Here is a 24070-nt window from a genome sequence, read left to right as displayed (position 1 = left end):
TAACCCACACCCCTGTCTATAGACCCACACATACACTCGAAAATTTCAATGGATGCCGACTGTGTGCCTGATCTGCCTCTGTCTCTGGCAGGGCCTCTACCTGTTGCCAAGCTATAGGAAAAAAGTTATGTTAAGAGCCGCTTGTGGCCAACGCTGGAGCTCAGTTTAGTAGCATTTGGCGAGCCGTCTGGTCGTACAACGGAATCGGCATCGGCATCGGAGCTTCAGCGGATAAATTCAGCGCTAAACCCGTCGGACGTTGGACTTCGTGTCGGTGCGCGGTGCGGTGCGGTGGTACGTTTTGTTCAGTTTTTGAGTTGGGGCTTACAGACCCACAAGTCCCAAACCAATCGCCAGTTGATCGTGCGGAACCCCTTTCGTTTGGGGCCCCCCTCGAGGTCTGTCTGTGGTTCGAAACACCACACAATAGAGAGAAAAAACTATAATATATGTACGAAAAAAACAGACGCATTTCCCACTGCTGCCGCCACACTCTGCTGCTGTTTTCTGTGTAATCATCAAAAAAATACCTCAACAAAAATGTGTTTAAAAAAATAATAGCAAATAAAGTGCAAGTGCAAGAACATGAAACATTGTAAAGGAAAGCGAAAAGACAGATGCACGTATGAAGTATCTGTATCTGTTGTTGCATCTGCATCTTGTTGATCTGTAATCGTCAGTCATCGCGTCGCACAGCACACGCCAGCGCGTGGCCTAGACGGCCGACAGCACGTAAAGCCGCTGTCTATTCGGAGCTTAACTTTTAACAGTCAAGTGTATTTTATTTTTTGGAGTGTTGGCGGCGCGGCATTTGGCTTCAGGCCAAATTCGAATGCAATTTTTCAATTGAATAAAAGGCTAAATGATGCGGCAATTACTAGCAGATATAAAGATGCATAGATACATATGAAATAACACAATATATAGTGGGATTAGCTATAAATAGCTGTAGAAGATTGTTGTTAATGAATTAATTGATTCGCTTGTATAAGCTTCAATCCCACATCCCCACAGCCCGAAATGAACGGACAGCAACGAAACGGAATGATAAATGAATGGAAAATGGGAAAATCCAAACAAAATTTAAACTTTATACGAGTATTATTAATCCATAAATTAATGTAGTAATCTGTCATAGAACGTTCATTAAATATCTGTAATTTGCTCAGGGAAGAGATCATATGATTTATCATCCTATAAAATGTATGGAAAATATTCTTGATATTTTTTTTAATGCACTTCTTCACAACAGAAATTTATCGATTTTCAAGAGATTTTCATCATACAAATCCTCTGCACAACGAGTATCCATCGTTTTGATGTGTTAAGTCTTTAATTACTTAACAAACACGTTAATTGACCCTCCCAATTTACATCAGAAGGTGCCTATTTTTCCATATAAAACCCTCGTTTCAAGTGGCTACAATTTAAAGTATTTAATGAATTTATGGAAAATTCTAACAATGCTAACAAAAGTCGGCTTCTGTAGCTCTTTTATTGTGTGCTAATGAGGCAAGAAATACTCCCACAACTCAAGGGGAGATCGATCCTCCACCATTCTCCATTCTGATGCCACGGCTCTTCGGGGGAGGGTGGCAGTCTCTTCCGTAGAGAGAGGGGAACAAAAAGTGCAAGTGTCAGTCCAAAGAGGAACCACCGTTTAAGCCCACATTGACTCATTTGTTAAGCAAATTGGTTTTGGCCATAAAAAGACCCAAATACGTCAGAAGAAAGTGAAAATTATTCGAGTTTCGTCACCAATCAATGTCGTAGGCTTTGGCTTTGTTTTCTGTTTGCCTTTCCCGCAGTGAAGACTGCCAGCCTTCAGGCATTTATCTTGTTATCTATGTATCTTTCAGTTTGTTTGTGTTGATAATAACTTACGAAAGAAGTGGACATTTGAGTTATCTTTTGAGCAGGTCAATGGGTGACTGTGACTATTTACAGCCGGAAAGAAGATGTGGATTGTTAGGCAAATTGCGAAAGAATTGCAGTTGTTTTTTAGTTAGAGATACTAAGGAATAGATTAAATTATTTTAGCATATAAAAAACCTATAGATGATAGTCTTCCAGCAATGACATTTGTACGTGCAAATGAGAGAATACTTCATGGAAATCTCTATGCAAATTAGGCACTTGCCAGCATCCATTATTTTCTGTAATTGAAGAGAACAGCAATACAATTGGAGGAGATATCCATCATCAGATAGTTCTTGGGAAACACTCATCTCTCTATCTTTGTATCTATCCACTTGCTGTCTGAGGGACAAGTGGGTGGGTACTGCCGCCGGCGACGGGGCATCGTGACTTGTGGCGGCTGCCAGCAACCAACCGGTTATCCCCCCATTGGCTTATTGGTGGAATCTTACATTCGTACATTCCTGAAGATCACCTGCTATGTTTGTAAACGAAATTAACGCAGCACTAAAGTGAAAATTCCGCCTTACCTTCCCACCAATACAGCGATGGAGAACCCGTTTCTGTTAGAACTCTCCCCCAGTGCCCTCGCCCCGTTCGTCTGGTTATTCGCACTTATGCAAATACAAATATTTGCAGCTTTAAAAATCGTATGCCTGGCGACTAGCCAGGCCAAACGAAAAGGAGTAAAAATAACCTCGAACGTCTCTACGCCGGGCAACAGGTTTTTGAAAATCAAAGATTTAGTTTCGATTCGATTAATCAAAATTTTAGGGGGAGAAACGCAGCATAAACGAAATCAAAAGACCAACCACAAAAAAATGTAAACAGAAAACCGAAAAATGGGGTAACGACGGAAACGACTTCGGGAGTGTAAGGCGCTGACGGGGCAAGAAATCCATCAAAAACAGAGAGAAACAATCGCAGTTTTTAGCTTCAACTCCAAGGTTTTTCGGATGAAAAAAGTGCAACAAAAAATTAAAAGATGTAAAAATGTTTTTGACATTGAGGGTGTAGCCCCTTCTATCCCTTACCCACCATCTTCTGCTCTGATCATATTTTTGGGGAAATCCTGGCAGCAGCAAAAACAATTTTAAGTACTCGAAAAACCGCCAAAGGCAACCCCAAAGCAATTTTGACTCGAAGGTGAATAAAGATCGTAATAAAAATATAAAAAAAGTGAAGTGCGTGAAATAAAAAAGTATAAATATCTCTGAGACCTACAAAGTATGCCCCTTCCTGTATATGTACATATACCCTTTATTATTCGTGGTGTACATTTAATCCCTCAAGGCGCAGATACTTTAACACTCAGTAGCATTTTCTTCGTTAACAAGCACCCAAGAATAAAGCCTTTCTGGAGCAATAAAAAAAATAAAATTACAATAAATACAATTTACAAATACCGAAAATGGAGCCCCCTTCGAAAGTGCAATCAAAAACAAATGCCAAATACACATAAAAATATAGAAAAGAAACAGCAAAAAAATGAAATGGAAAACGGCAATAGCAGAAAACAGCAAAAACTCTACGAAACGTGAGGGAATTTCAGTTTTAGTTTTAGTATTGTTTTTGTTATTTGCATGTAAAAAATATTCGAATGTGGTATATCTTTGTTTTACAGTTTTTTACAGTGGGGGCGCGTGTTACCGATGATCGTCATTCCACCTCTCTCTTTCTTGTTCTCTCACTGCGGCTGCAGCTATTGTTATGGCATTTATTTTCATTATTTTTTTGTTTTTGCAGGAGAGTAGCACACAAAACCAGAGAGGCCCCCACCATTTTGAAGAGAGGAAGAGATCGCTTTGGCGAGGAACTCTCCTCTAAAGAGAGAGACATGCGACGACGTCGTCGAAGCCGCTGCTGTCAATGACGCGACGAAACATGTGTACATGAAAATAAAAAGAAACTAAAAATCCACAAAAATATTCGCGTACAAAATCAATCAACAAACAATTCGGATACGGCCTTCTCTGGCACATAAAAACATTAAACATTAAAAAAGTGTATTTTTTTTAACAAAAAACAAGACCCGCAATGACCGTCTCATATGCGGGTGAAGTGCCAAATGGAAGCAGTTTCGGTTGCTTCTGGAAGATCCTATGGAAGTGAGTACAACATCATTTTATGAAATAATTCTGTGGAGTCTGTAGAGGATTAAGTGGGTCACCAGCCGGCACCTAGTGCTTCGTATTACTCCGGGGGGTTTTTTCCCCTATTACTCATCGTTCGACAGTTGTGTGTTTACCAACGTAATTAACATCGAAGTTTTGTGTAAACAATCGCCATGTAGACAACGACAGCGACAGTTCCGCTACCAACATCTGTTATTGGAGAGCTTTTGTTATTTTGCATTAATTGCTTTCCAAAAGTGCAGTCACTCGTAACCGTATAAATTGTAGGGCAGTTCTCGCTAACAGAACCCAAAATTGAAAGCCAAAAGTCTGACTGAAAATTGCCTGCAGATTGCGATCAATTTTCATACGATTTTCTAATAGAAAAGCTGTGAAAATTGGGCAATACAATTAAGAAAACCAAACGACAAACGAATTTATCTCTCCTTGCAGCTTTAAGCTTAAGGCTAATGTCATAACAAAACCTAAATTCTGTGAAGAAACACAACAGAACACAGATCACAGAAGAACCTTGTATCAAAACAAACAGAACAAAGACCCCGAAAAACCCCCATTCGTGGGGAGTTTGACCAGTTTCAAAAGCGTGTTTCGATCCACACACAAATACCAGCAAAAGCTATATCATAACCCATTAGAATTCATTGGAATTGACATGCAAGCTTAGAATATCCATAGAAAAAATAGTCAGCAATCCATTAAGCATGAAAAATAAGGGATGGGGTTTATTGAATGAGGAAATCATTAAAAAACAACTTCAAAGTGGCCGAAATATTAATATATTCCATCTAACAACCTTCACACTTTTCTTTGCAGATGGCGTGGCAGTGTTTACAAATTGATTTGGCGCGAATTAGTCGCGTATCTTTGTTTATATTACACCATAAATGTTATCTATAGGTTTGCCTTGACTGCCAATCAACAGGCGTAAGTATTGCCAGATTATTTGTGAGATATTCCTTTATTTGTATTGTCTCTCCCGCGCCCAGCATCTTCAACAAAATACGTCAGTACTTTGGACAACAGGGCGAGAGCATACCCATGTCCTTTGTCCTTGGTTTCTATGTAAATCTCGTGGTGAAACGCTGGTGGGAACAGTACCGGCTGCTGCCTTGGCCCGACACTTTGGCTCTCTTCATCAGCGCCGCCATTTCCAATGCCAATGGAGGAGTCAATGTAAGATAAATACAGCGAAAGTCTGTCTAAAACTGTGTAATCTTTATGTCTATCCTCCCCATTGATCTTTAGAACGAAACTGGTCGCCTTATGCGCAGAAATATCATGCGCTATATGGTCCTAGCCTATGTCATCACCCTGCAGCGCATTTCCCTGCGTGTGAAGCGTCGCTTTCCCACCACCCAACACCTGGTGGATGCCGGCCTCATGCATGAGTCCGAAATGAAGATCTTCGAGGCTCTGAATGCCAAGAGTCCCATGTCCAAGTACTGGATGCCCCTCGTCTGGGCCACAAACATCATCAATCGTGCGCGTAAGGATGGCCTCATTGCCTCCGATCACATAGTGCAAACGATTCTGGTGGAACTTTCGGATATTCGTAGGCGTTTGGGTGGTCTGATTGGCTACGATACGGTTTGTGTTCCTTTGGTCTATACGCAGGTACGAATACCTCCATCTTTAGTCGAATTTCGGACTCTACAAGATACTCTTTTTCTAGGTGGTTACCCTTGTGCTTTATACCTATTTTATTGCCGCTCTTTTGGGGCGACAAATGTTGCCCAATGTCTTGGATCGCAATGGTCGCGAGGATCCCGATCTGTATTTCCCGCTTTTCACAGTGTTGCAGGTGAGTTTTCCCCACTGAATTTCTCATGACACGACTTATGGCACAACACAAATATTCACTTCTCAAATGATCCAAGAGCATTTAGAAGTTATTTGTGCTTTGTTGTTGCTTATAATTTGCACGTTCCGCTTTATTTAAGCCATAAATCTTTAACAATTTTGCACGTCTCGTTGACGTTTTGTACAAATATTAAAAACTTGTTGCGGTTTCTCTGTTTTTTGTTGTTGTTGATTTTTTGCCTGTTTTTATTCATTTGTGGCTCATTAACGTAAATGTAAGTGAAACTGTGGGCCAAGCAGGCTACCGCCAAATGTAATGGCGATACCTTGTTACCGATACGTTACGATACCCTCTAGGGGGGAAGTGTCTCGTACGTACAGTACAATCTATAGATATCATGCATAATTCGGCCAGTTACAAAGGTTGTTTTCGCTGTGGTTTCTGCGGTTCTGTCTGGGGAGATTTCAAGTGCTTCGCGGGGGACGCCTGACGCCTGCCGCCGCCTACTGCCTGCCGCCTTCTTATGTAAACGATGCGCGGTCACGTATGAGAAATACTTTTTCCCCCGAAGTTTGTTTTCTGTTTCTCCCCATGCGATGGTTAGATATGATAGATATGTATCTGCGGTGGCGACAAGTGTTTAACTAGCATTGTATTAACAATTAATTTATATTGTTTCTACGTGAATGGGAGAATGGGAAAGTAGTTTTATGGCTCTAATTAATCCCTCGGGTTTTATGGCTGCAATTAACTGATTTGTATCTTTTGTTGATGAACTATTTTTTGCTCATTTTCTTTGCAGTTCGTTTTCTATGTCGGCTGGCTGAAGGTGGCCGAGGTGCTAATAAATCCCTTTGGCGAAGATGATGATGATATAGAACTCAATTGGCTAATAGATCGACACATAAAGGTGAGTCACATACCAGGAAAAATCACTAATAAGCCAGCAATAATACCACACGACGTATACGTGATTTTGGCATTAAATTATTAGCAAAAAATTCCACCCAAAAACCTGTCCAACTGCCAGTTAAATTCAGTTAACATGAAGTTTAGCGAGAAAATTAAATTAAATTTAAAATTCTACTTCCAAATTAAATTAAAATAACTCTAAACTGACATTCGAACTCCGTTTCGAAACAGAAACCGAAATCTGTAATTAAGATGGAAAGACCTTGTGGATACACACACACACATCTACATCCGTGTATCCATTAGATACTTAAAAATCCATTCAGTCAGTGTCCGAGAGTCTGAGAATAATAATATCCATAATTATAAGCATCTGTTCGTTGGGTTTCCAAGTATTATGACTGCTAAGATCTTGGCCTTTTTCGAGTCTCCGCTAATTGGGTTAGCGTGCTAAAAAGGTGGAGAGATCTCTCAGTAATCTTCAAGCGATAATCGTGCCAGAAACGGATGCTGTTGGAGTACCTAAAAGAAGAGCTCCACTACCTGCCACGTGGCTAAAAATAACAAAAAGATTCTCTGCCGGCTACACTCACTCTCTCTCTCTCTTCCTCATCCAAATCCATAGCGAATTTTAAGTCTTAAACGTGCAACAGTCATCTCTTAGTCGGAATATTTATGCATAATTCTATCTTTAGTTCTGGTTTGAGTGCGAGTAGCTGCAGTCTGTTGTCGTGCATAAATCTTTATTAATGTGGAAATTTTTTTAGCTGAGAAATACAGTGTGTGAGTGTGCCGTATGTCAGCTTTAGATTGCAACAGATCGAAGCCAATAGATTTCCATTTTTTTTTATGTGATATTTGATTAACTTATTACGATTTGTATACCCTGTACGCCAAAGAGTGAAATGGGTATGTTGGATTGACTTAGATGTATGCAAATAGCAAGCAGAAAAAGTTTTTCCAAACCATATCATCAGAACATCAATATCCGATCCTCATGCTATCGAATTTAAACCGTAAAATCTTGGAACTTTTTCTCTGTTCAGCGAGAAAGATCAGCTTTCCAGTTCCCCACTCCACTGTCCACTGCACTTCTCGAAAGTATTTTCTGGAACATTTACTGCAGTTTAAAGCTCTGCTTTTTGCATATTTGCATCTGTACATCGCGACACATTCACAAATGCCGTCTGCAGCATGCATCTGTATGCGTGTGTTTGTGTGTGTTTCTGTGGGTCTGCCGCTGTTTTGTTGCTTGCAATTATTTACAAAAATCCAGCAGCCAAGTCGCCAGCAGCAGCAACAGAAACAACAAAAGTAAATTTAAAACAGGTTTTTTTTAGTTGTTTTTGTTTCGTTTTAAAATCTGAAAACATTGAAACCTCTTTTGTAGAGCGTTTTTATCATTGCATGTTTCGCTTTTTTTCGTTTGACTCGAATATTTGTGTTTGTGTGTATTTTGAATAGCTTAAAATCCGAGCTTATGGTGTGCAGAGTGAAATGCATTTGAAGCAAATGCTTAAATTGTTCGCTTATCACCCCAAGAGATTATTGCAAATAACATTCTAGCACCATTCCGCGCTTCCATCTATTTCGTGGCCTATTTCGCACTCTCCCCCCACACCCACACACAGCCAAACGTGACTCTTGACGGTTAACGGTTCGACAATTGACGCGTGTGTGTGCCCATAAATGGGGAAATAGAAAAAAAATGGAAAAAACAGAGCACCACAAAATGATTAAGCAAATGAGTAGTACTCGACTCGTAGCTTTATTTTGTGTACCCTACCCAATTATGGAGGGTATTATGACTGCGGAACAGATGTTTAGCAAAGCAGAGAATGGAGTGAAGGGCACTGCCACGTGTATGCAGAAATATTCAGCTGTTCCCAGGATAGTCCCAGAGTCTCCTAATAAATCTAAATGAAGTTTTGCAGGTGTTGCAAGGGCATCCACAAACTTCATAAACTCGCAGTTTTAATATTTTTTTCACCTGATAATTTTTGTAACAACTTTGCAAAATAAAAGTACCTGCTGTTGTGGGCTGACACTTGCGTTTTGTGGTTTTTTGAAGTGCGGCCTGGAATTATGAAATAAATGAACAACCAAAAAACCATAAAAAATAAATACATTTACAATTCAACAATTTCGCCTTTTCTTTTGTTTTAAAAGTGGAACAACAATAAAAGCAACAAAAAAGATAAAAACAGTGGATTGGCATTAATAAGTATTTTGTTGTGATGTAATTAGGTTTCAGTGCCGCCTTCCAGTCTCCCACTTCCACACCTTCAAGCCCCGCCTCTCTTTATCACCTGCACTCCTCTCACTATCACTCTCTCTCCGTTTCGCCACTTGAATTACCATCGGAAATGGCAAGCACGTGCCCAGCACTCCTCTCTGATTTCCATCGACCGCTTTACCGATCCACTTTAAATCGAATTTTAATTGTGATCGATTATGTGACGCATTTATGATCCTTTAATGGGTATTTTTATCGCATTTTAATTCATATTTATATTCCCTCTTTGCTTTCCCGCTTTTAGGCCGCCTACATGATTGTCGATGAGATGCACGAGGAGCATCCGGAGCTGCTGCGTGACCAGTACTGGGAGTGCGTTGTGCCCAAGGACCTGCCCTACACTGTGGCCTCTGAGCACTACCGCAAGGACGAGCCCAAAGGATCCGCCGAGAAGTACAAAGTGAAGAAGGAGGACGCAATGTACGCCAACATAATGCCAGGCGGCGGCGGAGGCAAGCGTATGCTCAGCGACGATGTCTACGCGGATTATGTGAGTAACACAAATGGGTCTACAAAAGCTAGTGGTAAACCCTACAATAAATACCATGTAAATTCCACAGGAGAGTGTCGACACACCCATGGTGGAGCGCAGAAAGAACAATTGGCTCGTGCGGCAGCTATCGCGCATGGGTTCGATGAGAAGCCAATCGACGGCCTATTCCTCCGGCGGCATGCCCTTCAATCGGCATCGCCTCAACTCGGTTTACTCTAGTCCCGAGTCGGGTCTCCCTCTGACAATCCTACAGCAGCAGCAGCTCCAGCAGCAGCAGCAGCAGTCGATGGGGGGATCCCAGTTGCAGCAGAAGCCGAGCCTCTATGGGAAGTTTGTGCATCGGAAATCGATACGCGCCCAAAGGCAGTTGATAAAACAAAGTGAGTACCTCCCGAGAGTATGCAACACAAATGAATGACAAATGATTCACAATATTCACTTTTTATTCATTAGATTCAAAGCTAAATGGCTTGAATGTGAATGTGGCCAAGACGCGGCCACGTATTCCCACACCCGAGGTGGCCAAAGATGGCAGCACGAATCCAGGTAAGTGGCATGCTCCGTCCGGTCTCTCTTTCTCTCTGTTGCACCCTCTCACTTATGCACCAAAAATATATTGTATATCCACTGTAGGCTCTAGTGCCGTTATAATGGCACCATCACAACACCAAAGCGCACAGCAGCAGCTGCAACAGCAACAGGGTGGAGGGACGCATCACATGTATCCCTCCTCCTACACCACAACCACAACGAGCACCAGTACGGGCATGGGCATGGGCGGGGGCATGGGTCTGGGCATGGGCATGGGTATGGGAGGGGGCATGCAATTGGGGCACGATGGCGGTGGCCAAGTGCTGGGCACCCTACTTCTATCGCCCATCAAAGAGATGGACTCATCCTCATCGAATAACACTCTGATTCCAGGACATCCAGCCACAGCGGCCCTGGCGCAGGCCATCAACATGAAGGATGGCTTCCCGGCAGTCAGCAGTAAGTCCCCAGATACAGATACTCCAGCTCACAGATATTTAAATTATAATCTTGGCTTTCCTAGCACTTTCTGCTGCCACAAACATCACGACGCTGTCGTTCCCCTTTACGATGGCGAATAGCAATGGCGGCGGTGACACCATTCCCAAGGGCACCCTGAGCATTCTGCCCATCACAGCGAATGCCCAGCTGCCGACCATCACGACAACAGCCAGTGGCTATGATCCCAATGATGTCATCACCACGATCCCTGTATCCCTGTCCATTCAGCGCTCTCCTTCGTCCCTGTCCATTGTGGATCTGGCACAGGATCAGGACGGCTACAGCAACAGTGGCTCCAGCAATGGCATGAATGTTGGTGTCGGTGGTGGCATCACCACCACAGCCCTGCTGTCCGTGAAGCCATTGAATGGCAATGGCAACATTTCGCGGAACAACAGCTTCAATCTGAGCTTCAATCTGTCGGATCCCACAGTGCGATCTTCGGTGCGTTCGGCAGGACCAGCCACAGATACAGTGGATGCAACATCCACATCATTGGGGGGAGCCACGATCCCGCTGCCACAGAATACAGCGGCAAGTGCCTCATCGGCACCCTCAACCCTCGCCAAACACAGTCCGGAGGCCAAGACGGGAGAGGTCTATGTCTGAGAGGAGGGGGACAGAAGAACTATCCATTGGATTATAGCTTTCGTTGTAGATTTTAAGCAGAACCCTTCCAGAGCCACTAATACGATATTATCATTTAGCAAAAGAGCAAAAAGAATCCACTGTTTGGATTGTATATAATATCCCACACATGTAGAGTGTTTCTCGATTGTTAATACACCTAAAAATCTTTATAAAGAGAATCTCTCCACCATTCTGTAACCCCCGTGCAAACACTAAACCGTGTAAATACTTTGGAAAGCAGCCACCCAAACAACACAATATGTGATATGCGATTATTGTATGTTTTATTCAAGCTATAAATCTTTGTGTCTCTTTAGGATTAAGATAAATATTCCTCTGTAGAATTGTAGTATAAAACAGAACTAGAAAATTCTAGGCTCCTTTGTACAGATACAGCAACAGATGAAAGATAAAGTGGCGGAAGAGCTACTTGTATGTTAATTTTAAACTTTAAAGTGAAATAAAATCATAATTTACCTAATAAAAACAGAGAAGTTTCGATGTGAAATGGAATTACTCAGAAATCTACTAATTGAAGATGCGATTGGAACATCCACAAATCATCTACTAATATGAATAAAATTTCACCCAAATGTAACTCTCATATAAGGAGAAGAGAAGAATCATTCTTCTTTTCTCTTTTAAATGAAAATACTCTTTTGATAGAACCTACCCCAAGAGCGGAAAGCGAAGATCAATTAGAACTGCGAACCCCAAAGCGAACGATTGGCCGCGAGTGCCGTAGTACTCCCATCCACATTGGAATATACATAAATGGGTGGCTCCATGGACGCTGGTCCATCAGTCGCGCTTGGGCGATGCGAGCGAGCGGTTAACGATCTTCGGAGACAATTCTTGATTAGAAAGCCGTGCCCTGAGACAGACAGTATTTGAAGGATAAAAAGTGTTTTAAAGTCAATTAAAAGGTGAATATCCCACGCTGCTAGAGGAGTGGCAATGGCGACACAGATTTCTGTGTGATTCTCTATAAATGGAATTGAAATGTTCCCAAATTGGCGTTGGAATGTTCGATGGTGTCCAATAATAAACGTAGATTCTATTACTCGTTAACCCCGCGGGTCAATGCGAGAGAACTATGGCAAAGAAGATACAAAGTATTTGCTGTACCCTTGCCACAGCTATAGACACTGTGTATTGCCTCTGAGAGTGTTGTCGGCCAGTAATTGAATTAACCTTTGCGGTCCATCTGTCTGTGAATAAATCTCTTGGTGCTTCGCTATCTTCCTCTCGCTCTACTGATAGATGGATGAGGCATCTGCCACAACCACAACCGATGGCAAGTCCCTGGATGAGGCACCCGTGGCCGCAGGACTGGAGCCCACGCAGCCCATCAGCTTCCTGCAGCTCTTTCGCTTCTCCACCTGTGGGGATATTGCGTGGCTCTTCTTCGGGTTCATCATGTGCTGCATCAAGGCTCTGACGCTGCCAGCTGTGGTCATCGTTTACAGCGAATTCACATCGATGCTGGTGGATCGTGCCATGCAGTTTGGCACGAGCTCGAAGGTTCATGCATTGCCATTATTTGGTGGTGGAAAGACCCTGTAAGTGTGGGAGAATGCAGCCTCAAGAATCCCTCTACAGTTCTCTCTCTTTCCGTGTAGTACAAATGCCACTCTGGAGATCCGAAATGAGGCCCTGTACGATGATTCCATCTCCTATGGCCTGCTGCTGACCATCGCATCGGTGGTGATGTTCATTTCTGGCATCTTTTCGGTGGATATCTTCAATGTGGTGGCCCTGCGGCAGGTCTCACGCATGCGCATCATGCTCTTCACCTCCGTGATGCGGCAGGACATTGGCTGGCATGATTTGGCGAGCAAACAAAACTTTGTACAGAGCATGGTCGAGTGAGTGGCGGCAGTTGCTTAATCCTTACCGATTTCTCAATCCTTTTCCCCTCTCCCAGTGACGTAGAAAAGGTACGCGATGGCATGTCCGAGAAGGTGGGACATTTCGTCTATCTGATTGTCGGTTTCATCATCACGGTGGCCATTTCCTTTAGCTATGGCTGGAAACTCACACTCGCTGTCAGCTCCTACATTCCCCTCGTCATTCTTGTCAACTATTATGTGGCAAAGGTAACCAAAAACCCATCTTTAAGCTAAAAGATACCCAGATACATTCATATATTTTGCTAGTTCCAAGGAAAACTCACAGCCAGAGAACAGGAATCGTATGCGGGTGCAGGAAATCTGGCCGAGGAGATCCTTAGTGCCATTCGCACCGTCGTATCCTTTGGCGGGGAGAAGGCGGAGGTGCAACGCTACGAAAACTTCCTGGTGCCCGCACGGAAGGCGAGTCAGTGGAAAGGCGCCTTCTCGGGGCTCAGTGACGCACTCCTAAAGTCCATGTTGTATCTGTCGTGTGCGGGCGCCTTCTGGTACGGCGTCAATCTCATCATCGATGATCGTGGCGTGGAGGACAAGGAGTACACTCCAGCAATCCTCATGATTGCCTTCTTTGGCATCATTGTGGGTGCGGATAATATTGCGAGAACTGCACCCTTCCTCGAGTCATTTGCCACCGCCCGTGGCTGTGCCACCAATCTGTTCAAGGTCATTGATCTCCAATCAAAGATCGATCCCCTGTCCACCGACGGGAAACTCCTCAACTACGGCCTGCGTGGCGATGTGGAGTTCCAGGATGTCTTCTTCAGGTATCCTTCCCGTCCCGAAGTCATCGTCCATCGGGGTCTAAACATCAGAATACGAGCGGGGCAGACAGTTGCCCTAGTGGGATCTTCGGGCTGTGGCAAGTCTACGTGCGTGCAACTCTTACAGAGGTTCTACGATCCTGTCTTTGGCTCCGTGATGCTCGACGACCTGGACATCCGCAAGTACAACATCCAGTGGCTGCGCTCCAACATCGCGGTGGTGGGACAGGAGCCGGTGCTGTTCCTGGGAACAATTGCCCAAAATATCAGCTACGGCAAGCCCATGGCCACACAGAAGGAAATCGAGGCAGCAGCCGCACAAGCGGGGGCACACGAATTTATCACAGGACTGCCAGAGGTGAGTGGAAAGCGACAACTCAACATTTCCCCTTCTGTATCCCGAATTCCTCCTCCCCTTAGAGCTATCGCACAATGATCGGTGAGCGGGGATCCCAACTCTCGGGCGGACAGAAGCAGCGCATTGCCATTGCCCGAGCACTCATCCAAAACCCCAAGATCTTGCTTCTCGATGAGGCCACCTCCGCCTTGGACTACCAGTCGGAGAAGCAGGTGCAACAGGCTCTGGACTTGGCCAGCAAGGGACGCACCACCATTGTGGTGTCGCATCGTCTGTCTGCCATTCGCGGCGCCGACAAGATTGTCTTCATTCAGGATGGCAAGGTGCTGGAGGAGGGATCCCATGATGATCTGATGGCCCTGGAGTCTGCTTACTACCGAATGGTGCGTGCCGGCGATATCCACATGCCCGACGAAGTGGAAAAAGAGGAGGAGACGACCATCGATGCTAAACGTAAGTATGGGAAAAGGGAAGAGAGACACATATATCACAATTACTCCATTCCCACAGGCAAAAGCCTTGCCCTGCTCGAGAAATCCTTCGAGACGAGTCCCTTGAACTTTGAAAAGAGCTCGCACAAGGAGAACAGCGTGCAGTTCGACGAACCCATCGTTAAGCCCCTGCCCAAGGACACGAATTCCATCAAACTGCAAGACGCTGCCACTGCCGCCGAGAAACCTAATTTCTTCCGCACATTTGCGAGGATCGTAAAGCTCTCCCGCCCCGAATGGTGCTACCTCATACTTGGCACAATCAGTGCCATTGCCGTGGGCTGCCTGTATCCGGCATTTGCCATCATTTTTGGTGAATTTTATGCCGCACTCGCGGAAGAGGACCCCGAGGATGCACTCAGTCGCACCGCCGTGCTCTCATGGGCATGCCTGGGCCTCGCGTTTGTCACGGGACTCGTGTGCTTCCTTCAGACTTATCTTTTCAACTACTCAGGCGTCTGGCTGACGACACGAATGAGGGCCATGACCTTCAAGGCGATGGTGAGCCAAGAGGTGGGATGGTTCGACGATGAAGACAACTCTGTGGGCGCCCTGTCCGCTCGTTTGTCGGGGGAGGCTGCGGGTGTGCAGGGTGCCATTGGCTACCCGCTGAGTGGCATGATTCAGGCTCTCTCCAACTTCATTTCGAGCGTCACCGTAGCCATGTACTACAACTGGAAGCTGGCACTCCTCTGCCTCGCCAATTGTCCGATTATCATCGGCTCTGTCATCCTGGAGGCCAAGTAAATGTTCCATTATTCATTTGATTCAGTTGATTCATCCATTATTCACTATATTCATTCGCTAGGATGATGTCCAATGCCATTGTGCGTGAGAAACAAGTCATTGAGGAGGCCTGTCGCATTGCCACCGAATCCATTACGAATATTCGCACTGTGGCAGGACTCCGGCGGGAGGCGGATGTCATTCGCGAGTACACGCAGGAGATCCACCGCGTGGAGGGTCTCATCAAGCAGAAGCTGCGCTGGCGGGGCGTTCTCAACTCTACGATGCAGGCTTCCGCATTCTTTGCCTATGCGGTGGCCCTCTGCTATGGCGGCGTCTTGGTCTCCGAGGGACAACTGCCCTTCCAGGACATCATCAAGTGAGGGCATTGGCTCTTAACCTTTGGAGAACTTTTAACGCTACTCTCTCCTCCCGTGTAGAGTCTCGGAAACCCTTCTCTATGGCTCCATGATGCTCGCCCAATCGCTGGCTTTTACCCCCGCCTTCTCGGCTGCCCTAGTGGCCGGTCATCGCCTCTTCCAGATCCTCGATCGCAGACCTAGGATCGTCTCGCCCATGGGCACCATCCGGAACACCCTCGCCAAGCAGTTGAATCTCTTCGAGGGCGTGCGCTATCGCGGCATTGAGTTCCGCTATCCCACACGACCCGATGCCCAGATCCTACAGGGTTTGGACTTGGAGGTGCTCAAGGGTCAAACGGTGGCATTGGTAGGGCATTCGGGCTGTGGCAAGTCCACCTGCGTGCAGCTTCTGCAACGCTACTACGATCCGGATGAGGGATCCATTGTAAGAGGCTACCCTCCATCTATTTTTCCTACTCTTTCTACAGATAATCTTTCATCTCCCCCTTGCAGCACATTGATCACGATGATATCCAGCATGATCTGACCCTCGAGGGCGTACGCTCCCGCCTGGGCATCGTCTCCCAGGAGCCCACCCTCTTCGAACGTTCCATAGCGGAGAACATTGCCTACGGCGACAATCGTCGCTCCGTCTCGATGGCAGAGATCATGGCAGCCGCCAAGAGTGCCAATGCCCACAGCTTCATCCTCTCCCTGCCCAATGGCTACGACACACGCATGGGGGCTCGCGGCACTCAGCTCTCTGGCGGACAGAAGCAACGCATTGCCATTGCCCGTGCTCTGGTGCGGAATCCCAAGATCCTGCTGCTGGATGAGGCAACCTCTGCCTTGGATTTGCAGAGCGAACAACTGGTGCAGCAGGCCCTCGATTCCGCATGCAGTGGTCGCACTTGCATTGTCATTGCCCATCGTCTGTCCACCGTACAGAATGCCGATTGCATTTGTGTGGTGCAAAATGGTCGTGTGGTGGAGCAGGGCACCCATCTGGAGCTCATTTCTCAGGGTGGAATCTACGCGAAGCTACACAAAACCCAAAAGGATAACTAAAGAGGTTCAAACATTTATATTTAATGCAAATTTGTATTCAAAAATTAACCAAGAGATTCACAGACACATTCGCGTATCACATCTGAAATCTGAATAAAAAATATTTCACAATTTTTCACACGAAACCCACAAAACAAAAGTTGTTGCTATCTTCTGGCTTAGGGAATAATATTCCCTACGATAAGGGAGTGGTTTAGATATCTTTAGTGATCTTTAATGACCTTTAGTGATCTTAATGGTTTAGTTTTCCCATCAAAGCGGAGTGAGCGCACTCTGTGGGGAGGGACTGGCATGGTCAATGGCATTTTAATCTTAATTATATGGAAATAAAGCCATTCCATAAACGACAAATTTGATAACAGCGCACATCTTTAATCATTATAAAAGACAGTAGAGTTCATAGCTGCAAATACAAATTGGCATGCAAAATTTTGTGACCCATTTCCAGCGATTGGCAAGGGTAGGTATAAGGGAGGGAGGGTGTGCACACCTTCCTTCTGGCATGTGGGCATGTGGAATGAGGAATGAGGAAAACCTTGAAGCTGCTGCTAAAAATCAATTCAAAATTCAATTGAAATTAATAGAAAGAGAATTTCGTCAGAACCTACTGCCGATACGAACCGCAGACGTGTATGGGTAGCTCTACGATCTTTTTCCGTATTTGAACATTTAATAGAAGAAAAGCAAACCTTACACAAACGGGAAGAAACAAAAAGCTGACGGCATCCAGTTGTATTCTGCACTTCAAACGGAACGGTACAGACTCGGGCGCTGCACACACTCCAAAGATCTGGAGAAACTGTGGGATCTCGGGAATCGGAATACTTCTCAGTGTCTGTGACTGTGCCTGTGTTCTCGTGTGTGTTTATGGAATGCAAAACAATTAAAAGTAGTCTCAACCTACCCGCGCAGCACTCCGAGGCAGAGATCGGTTTGGGTTGCATCTGGCAGTGGAGTTAATTAGCCAAAGCCAAGAGAAACTCATTGAAGTTCCATTAAACAAATTGCGCTGGACGTAGTGCACCACCCAAACGAAACGGACTGACTGGGGTATTTCGATTTATGGTTTCATTTTGTGACATTCAAACGGTTCTTAACTACTAATTGACCTCCCCAGGAGGGGTCAATAGACACAAAGTTAGATTCTGTCTGCTCGTTTCGGGGAAAGAAAGAAAGAAAGCAATCGACAGATGCAACAGAACGTCATGGCTGACAACGTGAATGATGCCCAGCCACAAGCGCAGGATGATTCCACCACCAACACAACGAAAACGGGCAAGGGGAAAAAGGCCAAAAAGGAAGCCCATCCAATGGTCAGCTACACGCAACTATTTCGCTACATCAAACCCTGGGATTATGTCCTGTTTGTGTCCGCATTGATAGCAGCCCTGCTGCAATCTCTGGTCTATCCGATTGCCATTGTGGTGTACAGCGAACTGGTGGCCATGTTCATCGATCGCACACTGGGGCAGGGTACGAGCTCCATTACCATCGGTCTCTCGCTCTTTGGAGGAGGCAAGGTGCTGTAAGTAGATCCTCCGCATGGGAAAAAGGATTTGCATTAGGATTTCCCTTCGTTTTGCAGCACCAATGCCACGTACGAGGAGAACATGGAGGAACTGCGCAAGGATAGCATATCCTTTGGCATCCTCATGACCCTGAACACCCTGCTGATGCTCTTCTCTGGCATGTACTACGTGGATGCCTTCAATCGTCTCGCTCTGCGGCTCACCGTGCGCATGAGGCGGGAATTCTTCAAGGCCACACTGAGGCAGGAGATTGGCTGGCACGACATGGCCAAGGATCAGAACTTTGCAGTTCGCATAACAGAGTAATAAAAGGAAACCTTGGCATGGGGTTATAGTGTCAATTGATTGATTAATTTCCATTTGCAGCAACATGGAAAAGATACGCAGCGGCATAGCCGAGAATCTGGGTCACTATATGGAAATCCTCTGCGAGGTGCTCATCAGCGTTGTCCTGTCCTTTGTCTATGGCTGGAAGCTGGCTCTATCGATTGTCTTTTACATACCCCTTACTTTGGTGGTGAATGCTGCAGTGGCACATGTAAGTCGAAGGTATTGCATGCAAGCATTAAGTGAGTGAAGGAACCCTCTGCATCTCCCCCTCTAGTACCAAGGAAAACTCACAGCTGAAGAGCAAAGCTCCTATGTACGTGCCAGTTCTGTTGTGGAGGAAGTTATTGGCGCCATTCGCACAGTGGTGGCCTTTGGTGGCGAGAAAACCGAATCCGTGCGCTATGATAATCTCCTGAAGCCCGCACTGAAGGCGGGCAAGTGGAAGGGCGCCTTCTCGGGCCTCAGCGATACGGTGATGAAAGCCATGATGTTCATCACGGGTGCGGGTGCCTTCTGGTATGGCGCCAATTTGATTCTCTTTTACAGGGATCCCGCCATTCCCATCGAGGATCGGGAGTATACGCCCGCGGTGGTGATGATCGTCATTTCGGGCATAATTGTCAGCGCCAATCAGATCTCCCGCACCTCCCCCTTCCTCGAGACATTCGCCATGGCCCGGGGTTCAGCTGCGGCCATATTCGAGGTCATCGATCGGCGATCCCGAATTGACCCGCTCTCCAAGGCGGGCAAGATCCTCAATTACGGGCTAAAGGGCGCCGTGGAGTTTCGGGATGTGTTCTTTCGTTATCCTGCCCGAGAGGATGTCATTGTCCTGCGAGGCCTCAATGTCATCGTGGAAGAGGGTCAGACGGTGGCCTTCGTTGGACCTTCGGGCTGTGGCAAATCCACTTGCATCCAGCTGCTGCAGCGCTTCTACGATCCCATCTTCGGGCAGGTCCTGCTAGATGGTGAGGATGTTCGCAAATACAACATCCAGTGGCTGCGCTCCAACATCGCTGTGGTCGGGCAGGAGCCGGTGCTCTTTCAGGGCTCTATCGGGGAGAACATTCGCCACGGAAAGCCAGAGGCCACCCAAAAGGAGGTGGAAGATGCCGCCAAGGCCGCCAATGCCCATGACTTTATTGTGGCACTCCACAAGGTAGCAATCCACAATTGAATCTCTTAGATAAATGCCTAAAAATACTCTTCCCATTCTCCCCTCAGGGCTACGACACAAACATCAGCGAAAAGGGCGTCCAATTGTCGGGCGGTCAACGACAGCGAATTGCCATTGCCCGCGCCCTCATTCAGCAGCCAAAGATTCTGCTGCTGGATGAGGCCACCTCCGCCTTGGACTACCACTCGGAGAAGCTAGTGCAGGATGCACTCGATAAGGCCTGCAAGGGACGCACCACTCTGGTCGTCTCCCATCGTCTCTCTGCCATCCGCCACGCCCATCGCATCGTGTACATCGAGGCGGGCAAGGCTGTGGAGCAGGGTACACACGAGGAGCTAATGAAAATGGAAGGATTCTACCATAAAATGGTCACCGTTCACTCGTACGATGATTCGGCAGAGGAACTGCTCAACGAAATGGAAGAGGTGGCAGCCAGCCCGAAGAAGGAACGAAAGATCTCCTCGTACAATATGGAGGCCGCCTCCCAGGAGCAATTCCAAATGAAACGTCTAAATGGTGATGCACCACAAAACTCAACACAGGAGGATGTGGAGACAGAAGATCCTGCAACGAGTGGAAACTACATTCGCACCTTTTTCCGCATTGTCGTTTCCGCTCGTCCCGAGTGGAGTTTCCTCATCATAGGCGCCATTTGTGCGGGCATCTTTGGCCTTACGATGCCCGTCTTCTCCATTGTACTGGCGGAACTCTATGGCTCCCTGGCGAAGCCCACTGATGAGGAGGTACTCGATCAGAGCTCATCCATGGCCATAATTTCCCTGGTGATTGGCATTGCCGCTGGCATTGTTTGCTTCATTCAAACGTTTTTCTTCAATCTGGCAGGGGTTTGGCTTACAATGAGAATGCGGTGAGTTCTTGGGGAGAGAGTGAGTCCTTTCATATCGAAAACCTTTGCCTTTGCAGCTCCAAAACATTCAGCAGCATCATGCACCAGGAGATGGGCTGGTTCGATCGCAAGGACAACAGCATTGGTGCCCTTTCGGCGCGACTTTCGGGCGATGCCGCCAGTGTCCAGGGCGCCATTGGCTTCCCGCTAAGTAACATCATTCAGGCACTAACGAATTTCATCTGCAGCATTGCCATTGCCTTTCCCTACTCCTGGGAACTGGCTTTGATCTGCCTGAGCACTGCCCCCTTTATGATTGCCTCCATTGTGTTCGAGGCTCGCTTTGGCGAGAAGTCTGCGTTGAAGGAGAAGGATGTCCTGGAGGAGACGAGTCGCATAGCCACGGAGACCATTGCACAGATCCGAACTGTTGCTGGACTGCGTCGTGAGGAGGCGCTCATTCAGATCTACGACAAGGAGGTGGAACGTTACCGCGTGCAGATCCTGCATCGGCTCAAGTGGCGAGGACTTGTCAATTCTCTGGGCAAATCTCTCATGTTCTTTGGCTATGCGGTGACCCTGACCTACGGCGGTCACATGTGCGCCGATGGAAAGATCAAATTCGAGACGATTATGAAGTGAGTTTCCCCAGGGTGTTCCCCTCGTTAAAGCATTCATATTTTCCCTCTCCGTAAAGGATCTCCAATACCATGCTCTATGGCCTCTTTATCCTCGCCCAATCGCTGGCCTTCACCCCCGCCTTTAATGCGGCTCTGCTCTCCGCCAATCGCATGTACGAGATCATCGATCGCAAGCCGCAAATCCAGTCGCCCGATCCTGCGATTGGATCCCTGCTGCAGAACGGCAACGGATCGCTGCACAAGACAAATGTGGGGGCGCAGCAGGGCGTCTGCTATCGTGGCCTTCAATTTGCGTATCCCTCGAGGCCGCATCTGAAGGTTCTGCAGGACTTTAATCTGGACATACAACAGGGACAAACGGTGGCGCTTGTGGGTGCCTCAGGTTCGGGCAAATCCACCTGCGTGCAGCTCCTTTTGCGCTACTACGATCCCAATGAGGGCAAAATTGTACGTATCCTTCAGATACATCTCTTAGCCAAACATTTCAATCCCCTCTCTGCAGCTAATTGATCAGGAGAGCATCCATCAGGATATGGAGCTTAAGACACTCCGTCGCCGACTGGGACTCGTCTCGCAGGAGCCTTCGCTCTTTGAGAAATCCATTGCCGAAAACATTGGCTATGGGGACACCACCCGAAAGATTCCCATGCAGCAGATCATCGATGCCGCCAAGATGGCCAATGCCCATGAGTTTATCATGTCCCTGCCCGCCCAATACGACACTGTTCTGGGGTCAAAGGGCACCCAACTGTCGGGTGGACAGAAGCAACGCATTGCCATTGCCCGTGCAATGGTTAGGAATCCAAAGATCCTGCTCCTGGATGAGGCTACCTCTGCCCTTGACTTCCAAAGTGAAAGGGTAAGCATTTACCATCCCAACAATAACTTTCCAGATACATTTGTTCTATCTTTATCTCTTAGGTGGTGCAACAGGCCCTCGATTCCGCTTGCAGCGGACGCACTTGCATTGTGATTGCCCATCGTTTGTCGACCATTCAAAATGCGAGCGTCATTTGTGTGATTCAAGCGGGACGCATTGTGGAGCAGGGCTCCCATTCGCAGCTGCTGGCCAAGAATGGCATCTACTCGAAGCTTTATCGCAGCCAGACTAAGGCATCTTGAAGATACTTTTTATGCACACAAGTATGCAGCAGTCAATAGAGAATGCGAATTTTCTTAGCCGCCTAGCATGGACTCAAACCCCAAAAGCCACCAACAAAAACCATCCAAAAAATATTTAATGTTTTTCCAATAAAGTTTCTTCTTTTTAAAAGTTTTTGCACTTTTGTGTCGATTTATGAAAGTAAAGTGTGCCGGAATGCCTTAAAAATTTATCTACACTCGAAAATTATTTAGATTGAATTCCCCATTGAATGATTTTCCAAAGATAAAGATAAAATCCATGTCCAAGTCCAAGTTCAAAAATTCTCTAGTCTTTCTTACTCCTCTATTCACTATAACAACATAAAAAAATGTCCATAATTGCTACCATTTTCCTAATAGTTTTCATCCTAAAGTGACACTATCTGTAGCTTCCCCAAGGATGCCATCAGAGTACCTTTGAACTGCCTTTGAATGTAGTTGAGGAAGAATACAGGGACCAGAAGGATGTCGCAATCACAGCTGAAAGATACCCCCGAAATGTCTCCAAATGTCCAAGGCTATCCCAAGGCAGCATCGTCGGCACTGAACGGTCCAGCGGTCCAGCAATCTTCTGTAAGAACCAACCAGACAGGCCTCATCAATGGCAAAACTTAACAGTAAAAAAATGGCCCATCAAATTTGCACGCCATAAAAAGTAAGAAAAACCCTCGATTTGTTTCGATATTTCATTGACATTGGTCTCGGTGTGATCATATGCTTTATCTTTTTGCCCATATTAAACTGAAGAGCACACGAACTGGCTAAGCCGTCCGTCTCGTCTATCTTATCACTTTAATTGTTATCTACATATTTACTTGGTTTAATTGTCGCTATAAATTGCGATGGGCGCAGTGCGCTTTAAACTTTTGCCATCGGAAGTTGGTACCCGCAATGCAGACCCTGTTGATGTGCCTCATCTTTCTGTGTGAGTTCATGGATAGAAGTGAAAATCTGCTGACCTTAACTCAATGCCACCTTTACAGTTTGCACTTTTCTGTACAGTTTCACATGCACTTCCACATCCATTCTTACCCCCTGTCCATTGCAAAAGAGTTGCAATCAATCGGTGGTGAAGTCAAGTGCCATTTGTGGCTTGGATGAGGACGCGGGTTGCATACGAAAATACGCCTCAACGTGCCTCATGGATATTGCAGCATGTCAGAAGGGAAAAGGTATGTGAAAGCGTTTTCTTGTCTATCTTATTGTTATTTATATTATATTTATATTTATATTGTTATATTAATATAATTTCCATTAGCTTTCACGGATTATAGCCATGTCTATTGCTCCATGGAATCCTATCTTTGCGAACAGACACCCACCTACGAAAGATGGACCATTTTCTTTGGTTTTGAAAAAGAATAAACTATAGATTGTTGATAAAATGTGCAAAGAATCTATAAACATAATTGTATGTTCAAAAATCCTTCAAAATCTTTCAAGCCCCAACAAGATTTCTCGAGGGAAAGGGCATGGGAATGGCACACTTTTACAACAAATGATGGAAT

At 46.0% G+C, this 24070-nt stretch overlaps 4 protein-coding genes across 5 annotated transcripts; all 4 read left to right on the top strand.

Annotated features, from left to right (window-relative positions):
- Positions 1-155: 155 nt before the first annotated feature.
- On the top strand, positions 156-11292 carry LOC117587333 (bestrophin homolog 14). Of its 2 annotated transcripts, none has more exons than XM_034277969.1 (12): positions 156-294; positions 3664-4025; positions 4866-4976; positions 5039-5225; positions 5298-5666; positions 5725-5853; positions 6656-6763; positions 9306-9551; positions 9622-9934; positions 10008-10100; positions 10479-10544; positions 10609-11292. In XM_034277969.1, the coding sequence occupies exons 2-12, from the start codon at positions 3955-3957 to the stop codon at positions 11193-11195; spliced, it is 2280 nt and encodes a 759-aa protein (XP_034133860.1). In that variant the 5' UTR covers positions 156-294; positions 3664-3954; the 3' UTR covers positions 11196-11292. The 2 variants fall into 2 exon arrangements, with proteins under 2 accessions (XP_034133860.1, XP_034133859.1); XM_034277968.1 differs by having other exon boundaries at positions 10188-10544.
- LOC117587329 (multidrug resistance protein homolog 65) lies at positions 6754-16990 on the top strand. Its single transcript, XM_034277961.1, has 12 exons — positions 6754-6763; positions 11394-11648; positions 11883-12142; positions 12480-12778; positions 12839-13084; positions 13144-13315; positions 13376-14248; positions 14311-14701; positions 14759-15482; positions 15548-15844; positions 15906-16272; positions 16341-16990. Exons 4-12 carry the CDS (start codon positions 12480-12482, stop codon positions 16893-16895), a joined length of 3924 nt encoding a protein of 1307 aa, XP_034133852.1. The 5' UTR covers positions 6754-6763; positions 11394-11648; positions 11883-12142; the 3' UTR covers positions 16896-16990.
- A 650-nt stretch (positions 16991-17640) lies between these two features.
- LOC117587328 (multidrug resistance protein homolog 65) lies at positions 17641-22631 on the top strand. The gene is made up of 9 exons (XM_034277960.1): positions 17641-18420; positions 18481-18726; positions 18791-18962; positions 19029-19913; positions 19979-20799; positions 20856-21416; positions 21476-21866; positions 21922-22278; positions 22341-22631. The coding sequence occupies exons 1-9, from the start codon at positions 18086-18088 to the stop codon at positions 22539-22541; spliced, it is 3969 nt and encodes a 1322-aa protein (XP_034133851.1). The 5' UTR covers positions 17641-18085; the 3' UTR covers positions 22542-22631.
- A 771-nt stretch (positions 22632-23402) lies between these two features.
- Positions 23403-23971, top strand: LOC117587343. Its single transcript, XM_034277983.1, has 3 exons — positions 23403-23487; positions 23546-23734; positions 23821-23971. The coding sequence occupies exons 1-3, from the start codon at positions 23454-23456 to the stop codon at positions 23925-23927; spliced, it is 330 nt and encodes a 109-aa protein (XP_034133874.1). The 5' UTR covers positions 23403-23453; the 3' UTR covers positions 23928-23971.
- The last annotated feature ends 99 nt before the right edge of the window (positions 23972-24070 follow it).

The sequence above is a fragment of the Drosophila guanche genome, unplaced genomic scaffold, assembly GCF_900245975.1.
Source record: "Drosophila guanche unplaced genomic scaffold, DGUA_6, whole genome shotgun sequence".
Classification (NCBI taxonomy): domain Eukaryota; kingdom Metazoa; phylum Arthropoda; class Insecta; order Diptera; family Drosophilidae; genus Drosophila; species Drosophila guanche.
This window is presented reverse-complemented; position numbering and strand designations above follow the sequence as displayed.

Excerpts from the sequence above, each read along its gene's own strand:
- LOC117587328 (XM_034277960.1), top strand. The coding sequence starts at position 18,086 with ATGCAACAGAACGTCATGGCTGACAACGTGAATGATGCCCAGCCACAA. Across the intron at positions 20,800-20,855 it reads TGGCTTACAATGAGAATGCG|CTCCAAAACATTCAGCAGCA; the intron begins GTGAGTTCTTGG and ends TTGCCTTTGCAG. Across the intron at positions 21,867-21,921 it reads ATCCCAATGAGGGCAAAATT|CTAATTGATCAGGAGAGCAT; the intron begins GTACGTATCCTT and ends CCCTCTCTGCAG.
- LOC117587333 (XM_034277968.1), top strand. The coding sequence starts at position 3,955 with ATGACCGTCTCATATGCGGGTGAAGTGCCAAATGGAAGCAGTTTCGGT. Across the intron at positions 4,026-4,865 it reads TTCTGGAAGATCCTATGGAA|ATGGCGTGGCAGTGTTTACA; the intron begins GTGAGTACAACA and ends TTTTCTTTGCAG. Across the intron at positions 10,545-10,608 it reads TGGCTTCCCGGCAGTCAGCA|CACTTTCTGCTGCCACAAAC; the intron begins GTAAGTCCCCAG and ends TGGCTTTCCTAG.
- LOC117587343 (XM_034277983.1), top strand. The coding sequence starts at position 23,454 with ATGCAGACCCTGTTGATGTGCCTCATCTTTCTGT. Across the intron at positions 23,488-23,545 it reads GATGTGCCTCATCTTTCTGT|TTTGCACTTTTCTGTACAGT; the intron begins GTGAGTTCATGG and ends CCACCTTTACAG. Across the intron at positions 23,735-23,820 it reads AGCATGTCAGAAGGGAAAAG|CTTTCACGGATTATAGCCAT; the intron begins GTATGTGAAAGC and ends AATTTCCATTAG.
- LOC117587329 (XM_034277961.1), top strand. The coding sequence starts at position 12,480 with ATGGATGAGGCATCTGCCACAACCACAACCGATGGCAAGTCCCTGGAT. Across the intron at positions 13,085-13,143 it reads TTTGTACAGAGCATGGTCGA|TGACGTAGAAAAGGTACGCG; the intron begins GTGAGTGGCGGC and ends CCCCTCTCCCAG. Across the intron at positions 15,483-15,547 it reads TCTGTCATCCTGGAGGCCAA|GATGATGTCCAATGCCATTG; the intron begins GTAAATGTTCCA and ends TTCATTCGCTAG.